The sequence below is a fragment of the Paroedura picta genome, chromosome 2, assembly GCF_049243985.1.
Source record: "Paroedura picta isolate Pp20150507F chromosome 2, Ppicta_v3.0, whole genome shotgun sequence".
Taxonomy (NCBI): Eukaryota; Metazoa; Chordata; class Lepidosauria; order Squamata; family Gekkonidae; genus Paroedura; species Paroedura picta.
Window position 1 is genome coordinate 103,252,165 of NC_135370.1, and position 20,644 is coordinate 103,272,808.

Consider the following 20,644-nt stretch of genomic DNA (forward strand, 5'->3'; position numbering starts at 1 on the left):
GCTGCCTCTGCCCAGAGGGCTCAGAGGGGAGTCCACAGTTGTAAAAATCAAAGGGAGGATTTATGTCATAGTAGCGGGTGTCCCTAGATTCCCTGGACCTTCTGGGACGCTATCTCCTCAAGCCACACCCCTTTTCTTGGAGGCAGAAGGGAAAGTGAAAGTCATTCAGCCTCGCCTTGGCTCCATCCAGTGTCAATAACTCACACCAAACCGCTCATGCTGTCTTTCTCTTTCCTTTATTCTCACCACATTACAAAAAGGAACCCCTTTCCATACTTCCATCACCCCTTTTAACCATTTCCGTTTGCCTCTTCTCCTCCCCCTCCTTAACCAACCCGAAGTTACAAATATCCCTCCCCTCCGCGTCTTTCACCCAGCGTGCTCCACCCTGTCAGAGCCAAAACACCAAGGGTGCCGCAGCCCCAGCCACCATCAAACGCGAGAGGCACCAAATCGCCCCACCCACCCCCTCCTCACACCGCAACCCCCCACCAGGATGCTCCCTCCCAGCCCTAAGTAGAGAGTTCATCTTCGGGGCAGACCAGGGGTGTGCTCAGCGAGGTGCCATTCTCATACAGGGCATGGAGCTACTGCCAGGACTCCCACCCATGGCCATGTGCGAGTCCTGACAGGGGGATGAGCTGTCTTCTCAGCTCCTGTTGTTCTTTCAGGTCAATATGAAGCACAGCTGCTATAATAGTCTCAAGTCTTTATTATTACGGTACTAGACCAGTAGTCAAATTACAAGGTACATATAACATCTGGCATTAACAAGATAAAAGAATAATTGATAACTTAAATATTATTAAAAAAAGATAAAAACATTCCAGCTATAAGACCTACCTAAGAGAGCATTTGACTGCTATAGTAGTAGTAAAGATGTAGGGGGAGTGAAAGGACTGGTGATGTCATTCTAGTGTCATGTCACTTGCAAGGGGCATGACAGGGAGGTGTGGCCAGCTGACATAACTTCCATGGGTCCTCAAAACTTGAAAATTTATTTAAGGGGCTCCTCCAGTCAAAAGGTTGAAAAAGGCTGGTCTTGATGAATGACATCTTCTTCCTTTAATGTCCAAGGATAGTTAGGCAATGCTTAGTATGCTCATGCTGCCTGCTTTCCATGGAGGAAGAGATACAAATATTCAGGACTCATTTTACTTCTTTTCTGACTTTTCCTTTTCTCGTGATTTTTCCAACCTGTTTTGAAACAATAATAATTTTTGTGCAAGTACACACACATAATTATGGCAACAAGATTTTCAGATACAATCCACTATGGCAGCGGTTTTCAACCTTACCTTGTCCGTGACCCCAACTCAGCAGCGGCTGGTGTGGTGGCATCCTCAGCAGGCGCACGCACGCATAGCACCCATGCAGACACAGGTGGTGTGTGCGTGCATGGGTGCATGCGCACATGTGTACAAAATTGAGGTGGCATGGAGGGAGCCATTTCTATGGCTCCCTTGCCTCCACTGCCTGCCACCTCTGCCTGCCGCCCGTCACCCACCACTGCCACCATCCGCCTCCGCATGCCTCTGCTGCTGCCCACCGCCACTGCCCACTGCCATTTGCCACTGCCACTATCGCAGCAGTGGGCAACATGGCGACCCTAGGGGAGGGGACAAGTGACCCCAAATGGGGTTGCGACCCACAGGTTGAGAACCACTGCACTAAAGGATGAAGATTCCAATCCCATCCTCTTACAAAAAATAGAATTTAGTTTACCTCATTTCTTATTGCTCAAACCGTTAAAATTTGAATTCTGCTTTGTCACAGAGTAGTGGAATAGGATTTATCCAAACCCAGGGAAAAACTAAATGCAGCAGGATTTACCTATGCTTGTCCGGTTCAGGTACCAACCTGTCTTCTAAGCTCCCCCAGCAAGCTAGAGCTTTGACTGCTGATGTACCTTCATATTTACAGTTAGTAGTACCCCCTGCCCCCACAGGGTATGTATGTGTCTTTGCACTCTCTAAGAATATATGCTAATTATCTGTTTGTAGTTTTGTTGTTGTTTTGTTGTTAGTTTTGTTGTTAGGTGCAAAGTCGTGTCCGACCCATCGCGACCCCATGAACAATGATCCTCCAGGCCTTCCTTTCCTCTACCGTTCCCTGGAGTCCATTTAAGTTTGCACCTACTGCTTCAGTGACTCCATCCAGCCACCTCATTCTCTGTCCTCCCCTTCTTCTTTTGCCCTCAATCGCTCCCAGCATTAGGCTCTTCTCCAAGGAGTCCTTCCTTCTCATGAGGTGGCCAAAGTATTTGAGTTTCATCTTCAGGATCTGGCCTTCTAAGGAGCAGTCAGGGCTGATCTCCTCTAGGACTGACCGGTTTGTTCGCCTTGCAGTCCAAGGGACTCGCAAGAGTCTTCAACAGCACCAGAGTTCAAAAGCCTCAATTCTTTGACGCTCGGCCTTCCTTATGGTCCAACTTTTGCAGCCATACATTGCAACTGCGAATACCATAGCCTTGACTAAACGCACTTTTCTTGGCAGGGTGATGTCTCTGCTTTTTAGGATGCTGTCTAGATTTGCCATAGCTTTCCTCCCCAGGAGCAAGCGTCTTTTAATTTCTTTGCTGCAGTCCCCATCTGCAGTGATCTTGGAGCCCAGGAAAATAAAATCTGTCACTATCTCCATTTCTTCCCCATTTATTTGCCAGGAATTGAGAGGGCCGGATGCCATGATCTTTGTTTTCTTGATGTTGAGTTTCAAGCCAACTTTTGGACTCTCCTCCTTCACCCGCATCAACAGGCTCTTTAGTTCCTCTTGACTTTCTGCCATTAGAGTGGTATCGTCTGCATATCTGAGGTTGTTGATATTTCTCCCTGCAATCTTGATCCCAATTTGTGACTTCTCTAATCCCGCCAATCCCGCCTTTCTCATGAAAACCCAATGGACAAGTTCAAAGTTTGTAGTTTATGATTTTGCAAATTCTAAATTGTCTGGTAGTTATTTATTTACCCAGTAAATTTATCCCACCCTTCCTCCAAGTGCCTCAGGGTATTATATATCATACTTAACTACCTGTATTTTATCCTCAAAACAATCCTATGGAATAGATGAGGATGAGAATTAGTGAATGGTCTAAAGTCACCTAATAATCTTCATGACACAGTTGAGAATTGAACCTTCATCCCCCACATCCTAGTCTAACACTAACTTCTACACCATGCAGGCATAATTGTTGCATTGTTCTCAGTGCATTAGCTCCTTGTTTGAGGTTTGTAGAAGAAAAACCGTATCCAGAATTACTCTGAGAACTAAAAGATTACCCATTGTATTTTATCAAGCAATGATATAATGCTGCCCAGAACTAGTTCAGTTTTCAATATTTCTGTGAATTCAGATGTTTTTTAGTATTCTGAAGTCTTGGCAGTTCATGAAAAGTGTTGAGTTTTAAGTGAAACCTGCTGCAAGTGTATTACTACATTCAAGAAGGATAATATTGTTAGTCTGATGTTAGTCTTCGGGCATATAAGACTAACTGCAGGATAAATTCATATGTACTGGGGCATACTTTGTCATTAAGAAAATGTATTTGTTGTAGAGGTACAAAGTCAATATGGTATATTAGACAATCTTGTTGGAGCTATACTTAAGGCCATTGATCATGATAATATCAAATATGAATTGTTACTTGTCACAAAAAATGCAGGCAAGCTTTTGTAATCAAATAGTAATTTAAGAAACCTGATGCCAAACATTCTGTCTCTGCTTTTCAGGAAGTTGTTCTAGTCAGATTAAAGGACTGTTGATCTTTATCTATATCTTTTCCTGTTTCCTGTAAACCGCCCTGAGTCCTCGGGAGGGCGGTATATAAATATAATAATAAAATAAATAATAAAATAATAAATGGCAGCATTGAAAATGTGTTCAGATATTTTCCATTCAAATTAATGTAATTTCAAAATGCTTAAGTGGAATTCATCTGCTGTGATTTTATTCCTAAAGGACATCACAAGTTGTTTGATTTTACTTTTCATGATCCTTGATATCACTCTTTCCACAACTACTTAACATATTGAGGCACCTATCAAATGTATTACCAACTTAGGGAAATGAGGTAAGAAGGAGCTCATGGCAGATTATTCTAAAAAGACAGCAGTATACAATTGTTGTCTGATTTGCCTGAATATGTTGATGAGACCAACAGCTAAGAGTGAAAAGCAACCGGATAGTGAACTCGAAGTTAAGTTCTGTTTTTGCCTTTGAAGATATTCACACACAAAGTGCATATGTTTTATTTAAAAAGTATGTAGTGTAGTAGTAGTAGAAGTAGGAAAGAGGCATAAAATGTATTGGAAAACTACCAAATGTCCCCTGCAAATGGACCCTATTCAGAATCAGTAAGCGTATGATGACTGAAGTGGTTTTGAATATCGCCTTTAGATTCCATGCTGTTACAAGGCCAGCCCTGAACGTGGCAACTCTTATTTCCACACACAGTACCTCTTCACTCTCAATTTAACCTAAAAATCTGATGAACCCATTACTCCATACTTGATTTCATGGAACAAGGAGTAGATATAGTTACAAATGATCAATCACAAGCCGTGAACCAAAGGAGCAAGGCATTAACAATTCACACCATTTTGGTCCACTTGCTCAAGCAGAAGATGTGCCAGTATTTTTAATGCACAGAGACTTAGCTCAGTTTTAGAAAAGGCATGACTCATGTTACATTTTAAGAATGAAGGGATTTCATGCTTACTGCCATTCAGTGTCAGAGTTCACAAACATTTAAACAATACATAACTAGGTAGGGGTAAAGACCACAGTGGATGAGTATCTAAATTTAATTTTGCTCAGCTAAACTAAAAACAACAACACCTGACCTAAGAAATTTTTCTTCCTCAATATGGCTATGTTCTCCTAGAATGTATTGTACAAATCAGCATCTTGTTCAGCAGTATTGTAATGCAGTAGACCCCACAGGCATATGTCGTCAATTTAATGGGATCAGTGAAGAAGCAAGGCAGCTGTAAAATATTGCTTTAAGTACAGCAATCGTGAGCTTGTCATCCTGCTCAATACTGGAAAAATCCAAATTCGGGTAGGCATCAGTATTTAAGAAAATGACTGCTAAAGCATCTCTCATAAGTACCTTGGGGACAATAAGATTTGACATATAACACGTAAACAAAAGTACACAACAGCTGGTAGATTAGTTTTGTTTGAGTAAAATACATTGGGATCATTTAAACGTAGCATGTGTTCCCTTCCATCACTCAGGCTGAGTCTGGAGACCACACTTTTGAATATTACACACCAATTTTTCGGAGCCCCAGAGTTGTATAACTTAGTAAACACTATGAGAATAATGTATTTATTTTATAGTTCAAAAGAGAACTCTTGCTGTTTGTAGGCATAATAAAAGCTGTGTAACATTTAATTTTATTTAATACTTTGCTTAATCTTCAAGGTTTCCTTCACCTTTGCTAGATTCTTTTCATAGAATCATAGACTCATAGAATAATAGAGTTGGAAGGTACCTCATGGGTCATCTAGTCCAACCCCCTGCACTATGCAGGACACTCACATCCCAATCGCTCATCTACTGTAACCTGCCACCCCTTTGCCTTCAAAGAATCAGCCTTTCCGTCAGATGGCTATCTAGCCTCTGTTTAAAAATGTCCAAAGATGGAGAACCCACCACCTCCCGAGGAAGCCTGTTCCACTGAGAAACCGCTCTAACTGTCAGGAACTTCTTCCGGATGTTTAGATGGAATTTCTTTTGAATTAATTTCATCCCATTCATTCTGGTCCATCCCTCCAGGGCAAGAGAGAACAACTCTGCTCTATCCTTGATATGGCACCCTTTTAAATACTTGAAGATAGTTATCAAATCCCCTCTCATTCGTCTCATCTCCAGGCTAAACAGACCAAGCTCCCCCAACCATTCTTCATACGTCTTGGTCTCCAAACCCCTCACCATCTTTGTTGCACTCCTCTGGACATGTTCCAGTTTGTCAACATCCCTTTTCAACTTGGGTGCCCAAAACTGAACACAATACTCCAAGTGAGGCCAAACCAGAGCAGAGTAAAGCGGTACCATCACCTCCCATGATCTGGACACAATATTCCGTTTGATACTGCCCAAAATATCATTTGCCTTTTTAGCCACTGAGTCACACTGCTGACTCATGTTCAATGTATGGTCTACTAAGACTCCTAGACTTTAATATTTTATCAAGAATTTTGAAGACAATCCCTATGCATAATTTTTATTAATGTCAGTGAAAGCAAACAAAGATATATCCAGAAAGCCAAAAGCTCTAAGCCCTGAGATACATGGCAGCCATTATAAATATTACTGCAGCAACTCAACAGAGTTTTTTTTTCAAGGATGAAGGGTCTCAGGCAGATTTATGGGAATTGCAAGTAGCATACTAATTAGAAGAAAAAGAAGAGTGGGTTTTTATACCCCACTTTCCACTATCCTAAGGAGGCTCAGTGGCTTACAATTGGCTTCCCTTCGTCTTCCCACAACAGATACCCTGTGAGGTAGGTGAGGCTGAATGCTCTGACAGGACTGCTCAGTCAGAACAGCACTGTCAGGGTTGTGACAACCCAAGATTACCTAGCTAGCAGCATATGGGGGAGTGGGGAAGCTTGGCTCACCAGATTAGAAGCCACCACTTTTAACACTGCACTGGCTTAACCAAACAAAATGTTGATTCCAACCCAATATTCCTACATTGTTAGGTGCTCTCTAAGCATTCTGATCAAAAATTACTTAGCCGTAGAAGTCTACCCAGAGTGAAATCAGAAGTATACTCCCTTTTCCAGCACATCTTTTATGTATTACAGAAACCTGGGTGAGTGAAGAGGAAAGGGTGGCTCTCTCCCTGTTTTGCCACTTAGCCTGCTTTGTGTGGAATCACCCAAAGTTTGCTAGGTAGTTAGGGGAGTCTGTCAAACATCTATGGCACTTTCCCAATGATTTGTTACCCAATTTTGATTGTGTGTACCAGAAGCTAGGAATTCTGTTGGCATACTTCCTACCCCACTGTCCATCAGTCTCACTACATGAGCTAACAGAAACTATGTTGGATTTGCCACCGAGGACCCTGAGGTTTGCTGTCCTTGGGAACATCAATAGTTATACCTAGACTGCCCTAAAAGGAGCATCTCAGGGCTTCATGGCTACCATGACAACCTTGGTGTTCTCCCAGAGCTTTCTGGTACTGATATATACAGCAGCAGGTCTGACATGTGATTTGGTTCTCTCGGGATAAGGTACACAGTTTGCTAATGGGGGGGTTTTCCACTCTGCTCTTGTCATGAACCAACCATTATCTGTTAGATTTAGACTCATGGATACTGAGAACCTCTGCAAGTATTAGGGGACAATTAGGCTGGTCTACCCAAGAGGCTTATGGATCCAGAGGGGTTCCTATGGAGATTTTCTTATCAGCAGATGATAGGCAGTCCCTCGGGTATGTGGGTCCCAGACCGCGAAGGGCCTTGAAGGTCAATACCAAAATCTTGAACTTATTCTTGGCTACAACAGGCAACAATGCAGTTCCCAAGGTGTTCCTGTGAGAACCCTAGCAGCTGCATTCTGTAGCAGCTGCAATTTCTGTAGAGCGAGTTGCAGAAGTCAGTGCTCTGGGGACAGATAGGATGCTACTATATTTGCCTAGCAAAGATGAAAGAATGAGAGGTGAGCTACTCTTGTGACCTGCGTCTCCATAGTAAGGGAGGCATCAAGGATCATTCCTAGATTCCTAGCACAGGGCGAGATGTTAAGGCATCCTAGATTCCTAGCACAGGGCGAGATGTTAAGATGCATCCCAGCTAGGTCAGGCAATTGTGCTTCTTGATCTGCCCCCTTCCTTCCCAGCCACAGGACCTCCATCTTGGGGGTGTTGCATTTCAGGCGACTCTGCTCTAACCACTCAGATAGAGCTTCCAAACATCTGGCAAATCTATCTGGGGGGAGTCAGGGCAGTTGTCCAAGAGGAGATAGAGCTGGGTGTCATCAACGTACTGATGACAACCTATCCCAAAACTCTGGATCAGCAGGGCTAGAGGGCACATAAAGATGTTTAAAAGTGTTGGGGAGAGGACCACACCCTGAGAAACTCCACACGGGAGTTGAAAGGGGCATGAATGAATCATGAGCCAACATCACGTTTTCCCTTACCAAGCCAAGCATTGGCAACGGATGTTATTTTCACAAAGGCTTAGGGCGAAGAAGAAGAAGAGTTGGTTCTTATATGCCACTTTTCTCTACCCAAAGGAGTCTCAAAACGGCTTACAGTTGCCTTCCCATTCCTCTCCCCACAACAGACACCCTGTGAGGTGGGTGAGGCCGAGAGAGGCCTGATAGCATTGCTCAGTCAGAACAGTTTTCTCAGTGCTGTGGTGAGCCCAAGGTCACCCAGCTGGTTGCATGTGGAGAAATGCAGAATCAAATCTGGCATGCCAGATTAGAAGTCCTCACTCCTAACCACTACACCAAACTGGCTCTACACAAAGTTTGCTCTACCTTGATTTCTGTATGTTGCATGGTTTTCAGGAACATCCACATGACATTTGCCTCTATTTGTCCTACTTATTTATTTTCCACTGAGAAATGCAGTGCTGAGATCTTAACCCGGGGGTGGGGGGTGGGTAGGCAGCTTTGCTACAGTCTTTTTGGAAACACGCTTGAATGTCAAGGGAATTGAAAGGTATGCAGTCTTTTAAGTGTTGCTCACATCATAGTCATTTTCCTGCAGCTACCTCCCCCCAAACACATCAGAAAGTTGTTTTTTTTTTGGGGGGGTGCTTTTAAAAAGGTAGGGTTACTTGGATGCAAGGGCATTATAATGATGATGCCACAATCTTAGTACCCATTTTTCTTTTCTTTTTTAAAGTACATATTTATTCCTTTTCATTGTAGAATTGTAAAGGAAAGTCCAGGCTGCATTATTATGCTGCAGAATATATTTTCCTGATTTTTTAAAAACTATCTTCTAGTGTAGGCAGGGCAACAGTGGCTGTGGGGAGCTGGCACAAGGAAAATTTAGGGGAAACTGCTGTGTGGGCTTTGTTGTTATTGCAAATGTCTCTGTAGATTTGAGCATGTTGCTGCAAATGCCACTGCATCTGCAGCAACAACAGCTACACAGAGAATCACTTCCTTGTGGAAACAACTCAGGTGTGGGGCTCATCTAGTTTGTTTATTTTTTGGATTCATTTTCCACCCTATATTTGGGAATTTAGGGCAGATTACATTTTATAGTTTAGGTATGATCCCTGTATGAAATTTAAAATTAATTCAAAATAATATATTTAAAAAAATAAAACATTTACATTACAATCTTATACTGTAAAATCATAAATTATCAATAACTATTGAACATTTCTGGGAACATGAAAACCATATGACAGATACAGTAACTGCATCAATTACCAGTAATTAACAATATCAATAACATCAACAACAAATTGAAGATTTAATTGTTCACTGTTTGTTCGACCACAACCCAGCAGATTAGTCAGATTGGACTGCCCCACGATGTGATTGATGGCATATCTAAATGGGGTGGGGTTCTAGGGGCCCAGTAGATGTTATTAGTTCACTGACTTCAAACAAATGCCTGGGGGAAGAGCTCCTTTTTGCAGGCCCTGCAGAACTGTGCTAACTCTGACAGGACCCATATCTCCTCTGAGAGCTTATTCCACCAGGTGAGGGTCAGGACAGAGAACAACCTGGCCCTGGTTAAGGCCTAACATGCTTCGTTAGGGACAGAGATCACCAGCCAGTTGCAGTTGGCTGAGTATAATGCTCTTTGAGGGGCATAGGCAGAGAGGAGGTCCCTCAGGTACACTGGGCCCAGGCCACATATGGCCTTAAAGCTAATTATCAAGATCTTAAGCTTGATCCAGGATTCAACTGATAATCAGTTATCTCGTGAGAACCCTGGATGCTGCATTTTGAACTAATTGTAGCTTTCAAATCAGGGATAAGGGTAGGCCTGTGTAGAACAAGTTGCAGAAATCTAGCCTCAAGGTGACTGTTGTATGGATTACTGTCGCTAGGTGTTCCAGGATCAAGGAGGGTGCTAATAGTTTGGCTTGGCACAGGTAGAAAAATGTCAGCCGCACTACTCTTGTGACCTGTGACTCCACAGAGAGGGAGGTGCCCAGGATTATACCCAGGTTCCTGGCGGAATGAGCTGTTGACAGTTGCACCCCATCCAGGTTGGGTAATCATGCTTCCTCACTTGGGCCTTTCCTGCCTAGCCATAGGACCTCCATCTTTGAAGGGTTGAACTTTGGACAAATTTGCTTGAGCCATCTTATCACTGCTTCTGGACATCTGGCTAAAGAGTGAATCTGGGCGGCCATCCATCAGGAGGAAGAGTTGGGTGTTATCTGCATACTGATGGCACTCAAGTCCATACCTCTGCACCAATAGAATAAAACTGGAGAGAGAACTGCTCCTTGCGGTATTCACATGCGAGTTGGCAGTGGCTTGTCCGTATCTCCACAACATTTGGGCAAGAGGGCACATAAAGATGTTGAATAAAATTGGAGAGAGGACTGCTCCCTGTGGTACTCCACATGTGAGTTGGCAAAAGCTTAATTCTCTCTCTATAATTGCCAGCTGCTGTGCACAACCCTGGAGAAAGGACATCAGCTATTGGACGGCTATCCCCTGTATCCTGGCATTGGTGAGGCAGTGAGCTAGGAGCTCATGGTCAACTATTTCAAATGATGCTGTGAGGTCAAGTAACATGAGCAGCGCTGACCCACCCCAGTCCAGCTGTCAATCCATCAGGGTGACTGGCGCTTTTTCCACCCCATGGCCAGTCCAGAAACCTGACTGGGATGGATCTAAGACTGAAGTTTCAACTATGAATGCTGATATTTGGTCTACAGCAGCACTGTCTCTATGGTGGCAGGAGGGAGGGGATCATTCAGAAGTATAGTGCAAAGTCTCAACTTGGTATGGGTTAGGCAGAGAATCCAGCAGATCTAAATTTTACTTCTGACCTCAACCATAGACCCGGCAGAACAGCTCTGTCTTGCAAGTCCTGTGAAACTGTCAAAGGTCCCGCAGGGCTCTAGTGTCCCCTGGCAGAACATTTCACCAGGCTGGGGACAGGTCTGAGAAGGCCCTGGCTCTGGCTGAGACCAGTTTAATCTCCTTAGGGACCCTTAGCAGATTTTTCTCACTTGAACACAGAGTCCTATTGTGGACATTCTGGGAGAGGCAGTCCTGCTGATATGATGGTCCCAAGACCATTTAGGGCTTTAAAGATAAATACCTTGAATATAATCTGGTCTCCAATCTGAAGCCAGTGCTATTGGAAGAACACAGCTTGAATGTGGGCTTTCCATTTGGTTCTGGTAGAGATCCTTGCTGCCACATTCCGGACCAGCTAGTTATCAAGTTCTGGGGAAAATACTGCAGCTTTACCAGAATGGAAACAGCAAGTTCACCCATCCTTATTAGAAATATATGGGGCAATAAACTGTAATTATTCCCAGTATATAATTCTCAGTCTGTTTGTCATAAGGCTGAGCAGAAGGTAAAGGAAAATACACATTTGGACTTCAGGATTTACTGATGTCAGTGAACATAAGATTTCTCTAGACCATGTAACTGTCATATGTTGTACTGTAAAATAAGAGACATATGGTGATTTTACTAATGTAAATAGATTTATGTGTTTGCTTGACATTTACAAGATGTGCCTGTCTTTCATTTTCTGGTAGGAAATGGTTGTAGAAAGTAAAAGTAATTCCTGCGCGTTTATATACAATTGTCTCATATGCCTTTCCCTGGATGTTGAAACAATCTATAGTGAGCAGATTTATTCGTTGAAAACGTCGCTTGTTTTAAACATTAGCAGTGAAAAGGCCAGTTCTTATTAAAATACAAACATTCACAAAATCAGCTGAATAGAATGTTTGATCTATAAATATATACACTCCTCAACAGGAAACTATGCACTGAAACAACATGGATCTTGCAATTTTATCAGGACAATGCCAGTAGATTTCAGCAAGGTTGGTTCCAACTCATCTGTGATAAATGAGAAGATAAGGCAATCAGTGCACACCATGACACTCTGTGCAGCTAGTTAGACACACTTCAAAACTATTCAGGTGTGCTCACAGGCTTATGAGTCTTACATGGGGGGTGCCTCAATATAAATACATCCTTCATGGTGGCCACTAGAAACGCAGGATCTGTTTTTCTCAGATTTAACCCAGGTCAGATATAAATAATAGATGTTAAGAGTTCTGGGTTTGGGGATGCATTGCAGACTCTGTGTTTCAGCTGGGTCAAAAGAATGCTTTTCCTCCTTTTCCTTTGTATAGTTTCTTTGCTTGACAAATGCCTGCAAAATTCCATCACACCTTTGCATGGACCTATTTGGGTCTCTAAGGGAGAAGGTTTCAGCCCTTTTGGAGCAAAGATATATATTCAAGGAGTATCCAAGGCCTTGTACCAACGATTAAAGTCTGCAAAAAACTACTGTGAACAGGTGAGTTATCCCAAGTCTTTTAAAGGCTGTTTTTTCCCTGTCTTTTAAAAATGTACCACTGGTAGAAAGGCTGTGATTGGCATCGTGTCATAAGGAGATATGACATGTTTTGTACTCGATAGGTAGGTGAAATGTTTCTCTTACAGTTTCACCAACAATAATGGAGCTAATTGTGTATGTCTTTCAGTATGGGGCATTATATGTCTAATCTTTTCTTGCTGCATACTGTGCAGAGGAGAGTCACTTCTTATGTGGAAATTATATATAGTCATTCTGCATAGGATCACTAATAGTCAGGCATCTTTAGGGTTTTTTGTAGGGGTCTTATAATCTACTTTGTCCCCCTCCCCCAACACACACATACAATTGTTAGAAAAGCTAATCCTGGAATATTTATCTTACTGCAATATTTTCATATAAAAACATGTACATTTAAGCAAAGTTGAATCCTTTGTTTTCAACATGGGGGGAGGATAAATCAGATGTGAACATAGGCATGTAAAATACATATAAATGATATAAACAATTCATTGTGCATTTCATTGGTTTGCAGTTTATTGCATGTCCCTATATTGTGTTAACCATCTGAATATGTGTTTAACAGTTTTCTTGTTGATATATATATATGAGTGTGATGGATCTGAATAAAAATATCAAAATAGAATGTGTATGCCTTTTCAGAATTACTAATTCTTAATTTTGCAATTATGAAGTATTTACAAATGGTCGGCATAGAACTTGATTAAAATTAAAATGAGGATTGTGTTTTGAACTGTGGAGAAAAGATTAACAAAAGATCTCAGGCCGTGCACTAAAGGATGAATGCATCACAGTCTGTATGAGGTGGGAGACTAAGTGCGTATGGGGGAGAAGGCAGTGTCAGTCATTCTGTTTATACAGCACCTCCTGCTGTTGGGTCCATAAAGAAAAACGAGCATTTTCTTTGGGGAAAAAATGTTTCAATTCTGAACTGATGATGATCAAGTAATCAAGAAAATTTGCTTACATTGTTAAAGTGGGCTAAATTTTGCTGAAATATGCCTTGTTTTAGCTACTGTGTTCAGTTCTTAGCTAAAACAAGGGATATTTCAGCAAAATTGAGTCCACTTTAACAATGTAAGCAAATCCACATAGGATTTTTAAACTCTCTGTTTTTTACATGTTAAACTATTTTGATTGACATCAAAGAGACAAATAAATGGTTAATCCCATAAAGACAAAACTATGTTATCATAGAGACGTTAAATAAACACAACTATATATTAAGTTGGAAAATGTTTTTTTTAATTCATGAATTTAGCAAAATATATTCAAGAAAAAACATTAATTTGATTTTAATATTTTAGATTAATAGGATGAAGTGATGGAAGTGATTCTGATGTTTTCAAAAAGCACATTTATAATTTAGTATACTTTGAGTTTTACAAATACAGAAGGCAAATGTTAAACAACTTGAAGTTATAAAGGTTACGTATGGAGTAACAAATAGGATCCATCATGCTCCTTGCTAATTGCTGCAACAATGCATCATACCATTGAAATTTATATTCAAAACCTAAATGTTATTGATTATTTTAAAATTAGAGTGTTCTTGGCATACTTGTAATTATTTTTCTCTGGTTGAACCTGTTCTGTAATATATCATCCCCTTCCCCAAATTAGGTATTTAAAAACAATGACAAACAATTTGTGGCTGAAGCACAGCAAGCTATACACTGTGCACAAACCAAGAATTGTCAGAGGTCTGCAGCTAGATAGGAAAATCTATACTCTTGCTCTGCACTCATGGAAATTATTTGTGCACAAGGTTCTTTTGTAAGTGTGGGGAAAGTCTTAGGGTTGTCTTCCTGTGAGTGGGGATGGAATATTCTGAGCTTCTCCTAAAATCACAACTCAAATGGGTGGCAGGAGACTTTTTTTTTAAATGGACATCAGGCCAATGGAGTGATGTCAGCTCCAGGGCAAAGTCTCTAGGAAACATGATTCCTACTGAGGCATGATGTCACACCTTCAGTGATAGCTCCCTTATGTCCCTGTCCCCCTCTCCAACAGGTTGCCACGCAATACCCAGCAACTCTATCTATAGATATGCTATACTGCAGTGCTGTGTTCTGTCCCTTTTTCTGCCATTGCATGAAGCTCACAGCCATGCAACTGCAACCAATGTTATTTTATTCCTGGCTATGCTGGCATGTGTAGGGCTATGCAGTTGTATGGCTATGCTGGTATGTGTAGGGAGTGCATCAACAGCAATTGTGCTATGTGCTTTCCTCACCTTTATTAACCTAGCATATCAAAATGCATAAATGGCTCTTGTTTTCAGAGAGCAACTTTATGTACAACACAATGTTCTGTGCTCAAAAGACAGCAAATATTGACTGTAAAAACTGGTGGTTTTATGTAGCTGAACTCTAAATATATTTTTATCTTTTAAAATAAAATCATGTTTGAAAAATGTTGAAGAAATTATTTTGGTCTTATGGCACAGGGTTTTATTAGAGTGTGTCAACAAAGCAGGTACTAAGGATATAATTCAAAACAGTTAGGAGTGTTGCAGATAATTATATTAAAATGTTTGGTGTAATGTTTAATCTGTTTCAGCATTTACAGACTTTACAATGGCAACAGTACACATAGAGGTGCAACTGAGCTTCCTGTAGTACTGTTCATGCTGCCAAATTGTTGTATCTAACTCTCTTAGACTCAAGGATCTTAATTAAATCAAAATACCCAGTTCAGAGACAACTACTTCCTGAGCCATGTCCATTTCATGAAGAGTATGACTCTTCAGTTGCCCTTTACTAAGGATATGTGGGGTAATCTAAAGGAAGAAGTTTTGAACCTATAGTTGTCTTATTACCATTCTTATTTCAAAATATGTATATTTTAATGACCTGTACTCTGAAACGAAAGTGTTCTAAAATAATGGGTTTAAGCACATACTTAGCAAACTGTAAAATAATTTCCTAAAAATCTGTGAACACCCTTGAGATTGGGAGGTTTGTGAACTGTATTTTGTACATGGTGGCATCTTAAGTTTCTACAAAAGATGTATGTGTTCAAAACTGTCCTTTTCATGATATGTGCATTCAGTTAGATCTGAAAATTAAGGGTTTCCCCCCAAGTATATTATGTAACCATAAAAATAATGAATACAGCTAATACTGTTACTTTTGTATTATATATTTGAATTTATTTTCTGAAAACAGAGTTACCTGCAAGATGAAATTATTCAAAGCTACGTGGAGAATATTAAAATTCATTAGTAAGTGTGAAAGAAGTATAAACATGCAAGCTCAGAGTGCAGTTAACACTTCACAGGGAAGGGGCCTGTCTTCTCTCATTAGCATTCTTGATATGTAGTTGTCCTGTTGGTGGGGGTGTTGAACAGGAATGTCATTGTGCTGAGCCCCAGTGTTTGGGGACAAACACTGCTGTGGAAAGAACGTGTGAAAAGGCCATAGTCTTGTTGGTGAATGAGGAAGCCTGTGTACTCCCTCTGCTTCAAGCAGGGAAGCTGTCATTCACATTTGTAGCAGAGCTAAAGGAGGCCAAAACAGAAGGCCGAAATAACATTTTAAATGATATTAATGATTTGAAACCAGTTTCTTCCTTTAGAATCATGTGGTAAAAGTAATTAGTTCTGTCTGTCACAGAGATCAATGGGATACACAACATGGGTACGGTGACAAAAATGGTGAATGGTAGATGTAGGAAAATATATTACCTTAGCCATTTTGTATTACTCAGAAAGAGGGGGGGGAATAAAAATTATTACAGTTCAACTTATTGAACTAACACTTGTATTTGTTATGGAAGAAATAACAATGTAACTTTCCTAGCCTTTAAAACTAGTCCTACTTTCTCAAAGGCCAGAACTAATCTCCACAATAACAAGAGAATTTTTGGGAAATTGTTACAGAGCTTGCCTTTTTTCTTTCTTTTTTTAGTTATATACTTTAGCTACAGGCCAAAGAGCTTAAGCAAAGTAGTTTTTAATGCAAAAAGTTAGGAGAGACTAATTGTTCATTGTTGTAGTATATTATTACAGGTTTTAAAAATGAAAAAACAACAACAAACATATAGTATGAAACTTTAAATTTCAGTACGATAATACTGGCAGGATTCTCTGTAGACTCAGACTCTACCCATTATAAAGCAACCATTAAAGGAAATCATAATGCCACTGCTTTAATTTATATGCAAATTATTTTTCTAGATGCAATATTTAATACTTGGAACAGTTTCCCTGTATTCATTTTCTGTATCCACTTGCAACTGGCATAATCAGTCAGCTTTTAGGCTGGAAGAGTGCTGTACATTTCTTCAATTGATTATTACTTTTGAGACAAGCTAGAACAGTATTTATAACAACCTTTGTTTGAGATCATTGCTTATAGATACTTGCCTCAAATCATGTCAGTTTAAGAATAGATACCAGCTGCTTTTCATAATATCCCTTGTTTTATATATTTGTTGTATGGTTCCTTCACAGGCTATCCTTGATATGAGCATTGCATATTAATGCTTAAACTGAGTTCACTATATTTACTGAAAATGAAGATGACCTGCCCTGTAAGCTGATCTCTCTAAAACATGATCAAACACAAAATGTTTTTAATTACTGTAACTTGTATGTGATGATGTCCCTCTGTCTTTCTTGACAGCATATGTAAAGGGGGAGGGGAACCAATCTTATTAGGTAAATAAGGTAGTATTGTGCATTGTGCATTGTTAATTATCATGGATGTTCCTTTCTATGGCATTTTCATTTTATAAAAGAATATTGTACAACTGTTGTCCTGTACTGATACCTTACACATTAAACTTCACATGCCTGTAACTTTTAAATACATTAGTGTGTAGATTTGATTAAGTTGCTTGAAAATAGTTATTATTGATTAATAAGATATTATTGATTAATATTGTTGCAAAAGGTTTTGGTGACGTAGTTTTGCAGTTAATTCGTGTTCCTAAAAAGCCATAGCTTTGATTAAAGTTTTAAAAACTTTTTGAGATACAAATTATCAATGTTAAGACATAGATGAGCACAATACTGCAAAAACGAGATCTGTTACAGTTTTTCTGTGTACAGGAGGGAAGTGTGACATAACAGCCCTTTAATATGGGATAGCCTGGAAAAAAGAAGAGAGGTTCCCAACAACAATCCTGTATTATAAGAAACTTTTAAGTGGCTGGATTTTGTAATACTTGTTGTATAGCAGTATATCATTTTATTAAAAGAGCATAAAATATTGTTCCTATAATTCTGTGTTCTTTTTAAGTTTTTTCTTCAAAGTTTTGGCAAGTGATTTTTATCATGTTAAGTTGTTTTATGGATATGAGCAATGCCTGAAAATGTCCCTGCAACCAAGCTGCATCTTAGTTACCAGAAGTATTTTAAGAACCTTAAACTTGCGTCTCTTCCAAAGTGTCATGCCTTGAGCGGGCCTAACATCAGTTAAATGAAGTGAAAATTGCATTCTTGTCTTGATAGAGATGAAAATGGATTTCTGGTCATGAAATAGATGTAGTTGTCACTTTTTAAAAAAGGTGTCAGCGGTTTGCTTCAGCGACTAAGGTGCCAATTCAGTATGACAGTAAACTTGTGATCTGAGCAATCAATAAAATGCTTCAATAACTTCTGCTTCATTACACTTATAATAAGAAGCTATAGATCTGTGGCACATAAAATGTTGATAAAGAGGATATGTGAGGACTAGCTGAGAAATGTTGTCTTAGGAACAGAGCAAGTACAAGGTTGCCATCTACAGTTTGTGTGTAGGCAAATATTCTAAGAGAAAAAGCTTCAATGATAAGCGTAAATGGTGGTATCGAAAGCTCCGCTTATTTTCTGTTGGTATACATGTATGTGGCCTTGGCAGAAAATAGTTTTGGTCATGGAAAAATAAGGCATTCCTATTTTGATTAAATGTGAGTGATGCATGTTTTCCAGTCCATTTTAATGGCCTTGAAATTAGTTTCTAGTGTGCAGGTATTTTTACTGTCACATGCTGTGATAAAAATGTAAGATCTAATGATTTCATTTAGCCTTACAACTATCAGATGAAAAAGCACTATATTTGAAACATGACTGATCTGGTTCACATGACTAATGTTTAGTTGGTTGCTAGAAATTCCCTAGGAACATGGATATAATTTTATGTCAGCTGTAATTAAAGTATAAATATGCTGTATATGTTAACAACATGATACAATAATTTAGCATCATTTATATTTTTCTTTTTGAAAAGAATACAGAATTATTTGTTAAAATATGTTGTGGAAAACTTAACTATAGCTGTGATCCTAAAAATGCTAGATCTTCTTAAATAAGTAAACTCAGTTTCAATCATAATTAAAGAATAGCATTGTTAAACATAGGCTCCTTCTCCACTCCCCTCTTGTTAAGAAGTGCACAGGGAGACGTTCTGAATATTTGAGTGATTTTTCCAGCTATTTCTGTTAGTTATCTTTTAGCCTGTAAACCAAGACTGTTAGTGTGGTTACTTAGGCAGAGGCAGGATTTCTGAAGTTTTTCTACAGTTTGCTGCATATATTAATTCACCCGTAGGGGTGTGGCCAGGCTGCTGTGCAAAATACTGCTATCGCCAGAGGCACAGAGATGCTAGAGCGACAAGTGTCATATCTTTTGAGTATGGCGTGTAGGATTATGGTTAGCTAGCTAGTTAACTTCCAGGAGGCTGCTAGCTTCTGCAACAGGCTTTATACACTCACACACAAGGAATGACACCTGAAGACACAGAACTAGACCTAAGTGAGTACCTCTCACTGGGCTTGGTGGACAAACCAAACTAGTTGATAATTGTTTGCTTAAAAGTATACATATATACACATCACACCCACCTTCTTTAAGGAAATATTACCTTATTAATTAACAGTCAAATTATTAAAACCATTTCAGAATTGGGAGTCAGAAGTTAATAGTACTGGGATCACTTTGGTGGAATAGTTTTTACCGCTGTCCTGTGACGTAGTCCTAGAAATTGCAGGCCACCTCACCTCATTCTCATTCCATGTTTGGTTAATTACCATAGTTGTCTCTGTCACTGCAGGGGGAATATTCAGCTCCTTTCTGATAGAAATGGTGTCTGAGGAAGGGGTTCGTCACCTCCTGAGTTTCTATGAGAGCCTGTCAGGGGAAGAACAGTTTCTCTGAAGGTGCCTTCTATTCCTTCAGTACCTATGGCCTTGCAGAGTTGTAAGCGTGTATGAACATGACTCACTTCTTTTTTCAGTTCTTGATGCTGGCATTTCCCCATGTCTGTTTATGTCTTGACCCTGTCCCCTTCTTGAAAAGAGAGAATAAGTGTGTTTTATGTCACTTGGCCTAGGCCTTATGATGTTGTTGCTAATCTTGCAATCTAGAATGCACTTCTAGATATTCTGGACCTCAGGACAGGAATTAGTAGCTAGGTTGGAGCAACACCCAACCCAGTTTTTGGAGAACTCAGATTTAGTAGTACAAGATGAGAGTCTGTGCCATATTGTTGTACTTTCCAAATCATATACTTGATGGAATGAATAGTGTGCTCTGCCTGGGAGGGATCTCCTGGGTCATCTAGTCCAACCCCCTGCACTATTCAGGACACTCATAATCCTATCACTCATCCACTGTAACCTGCCACCCCCTTGAACCTTCACAGAATCAGCCACTCCATCAGATGGCTATTTAGCCTCTATTAAAAAAATTTCCGAAGATAGAGAACCCACCCCCTCCCAAGGCAGCCTGTTCCACTGAGAAACCGCTCTAACCGTCAGGAACTTCTTCCGGATGTTGGGATGGAATTTATTTTGCCTTAATTTCATCCCATTGGTTCTGGTCTGTCCCTCTGGGGGAACAACTCTGCTCCATCCTCTACATGGCAGCCTTTTAAATACTTGAAGATGGTTATCAGATTCCCTCTTAGTCGCCTCCTCTCCAGACTAAACAGACCGAGATCCCCCAACCTTTACTCATATGTCTTGGTCTCCAAACCCCTCACCATCTTTGTTGCCCTCCTCTGGACATGCTTCAGTTTGCCTACATACCTCATTAACTGTGGCGCCCAAAACTGAACACAGTACTTCAAGTGAGGCCAAACCAGAGTAAAGTCCTCATTCATTCCTCCTTGAGCTTGCCAGTTAAT

At 40.2% G+C, this 20,644-nt stretch overlaps 1 protein-coding gene across 4 annotated transcripts in view; it reads left to right on the top strand.

The window, feature by feature from the left end:
* Positions 1-20,644, top strand: part of DCDC1 (doublecortin domain containing 1) — a 396,547-nt gene that overhangs the window by 64,394 nt on the left and 311,509 nt on the right. For all 4 annotated transcript variants that reach the window (XM_077321955.1, XM_077321952.1, XM_077321953.1 and 1 more), the window contains one exon: positions 12,328-12,494. In XM_077321955.1, the coding sequence (XP_077178070.1) occupies positions 12,328-12,494 (167 nt within the window). The remainder of the gene's footprint in view (positions 1-12,327; positions 12,495-20,644) is intronic.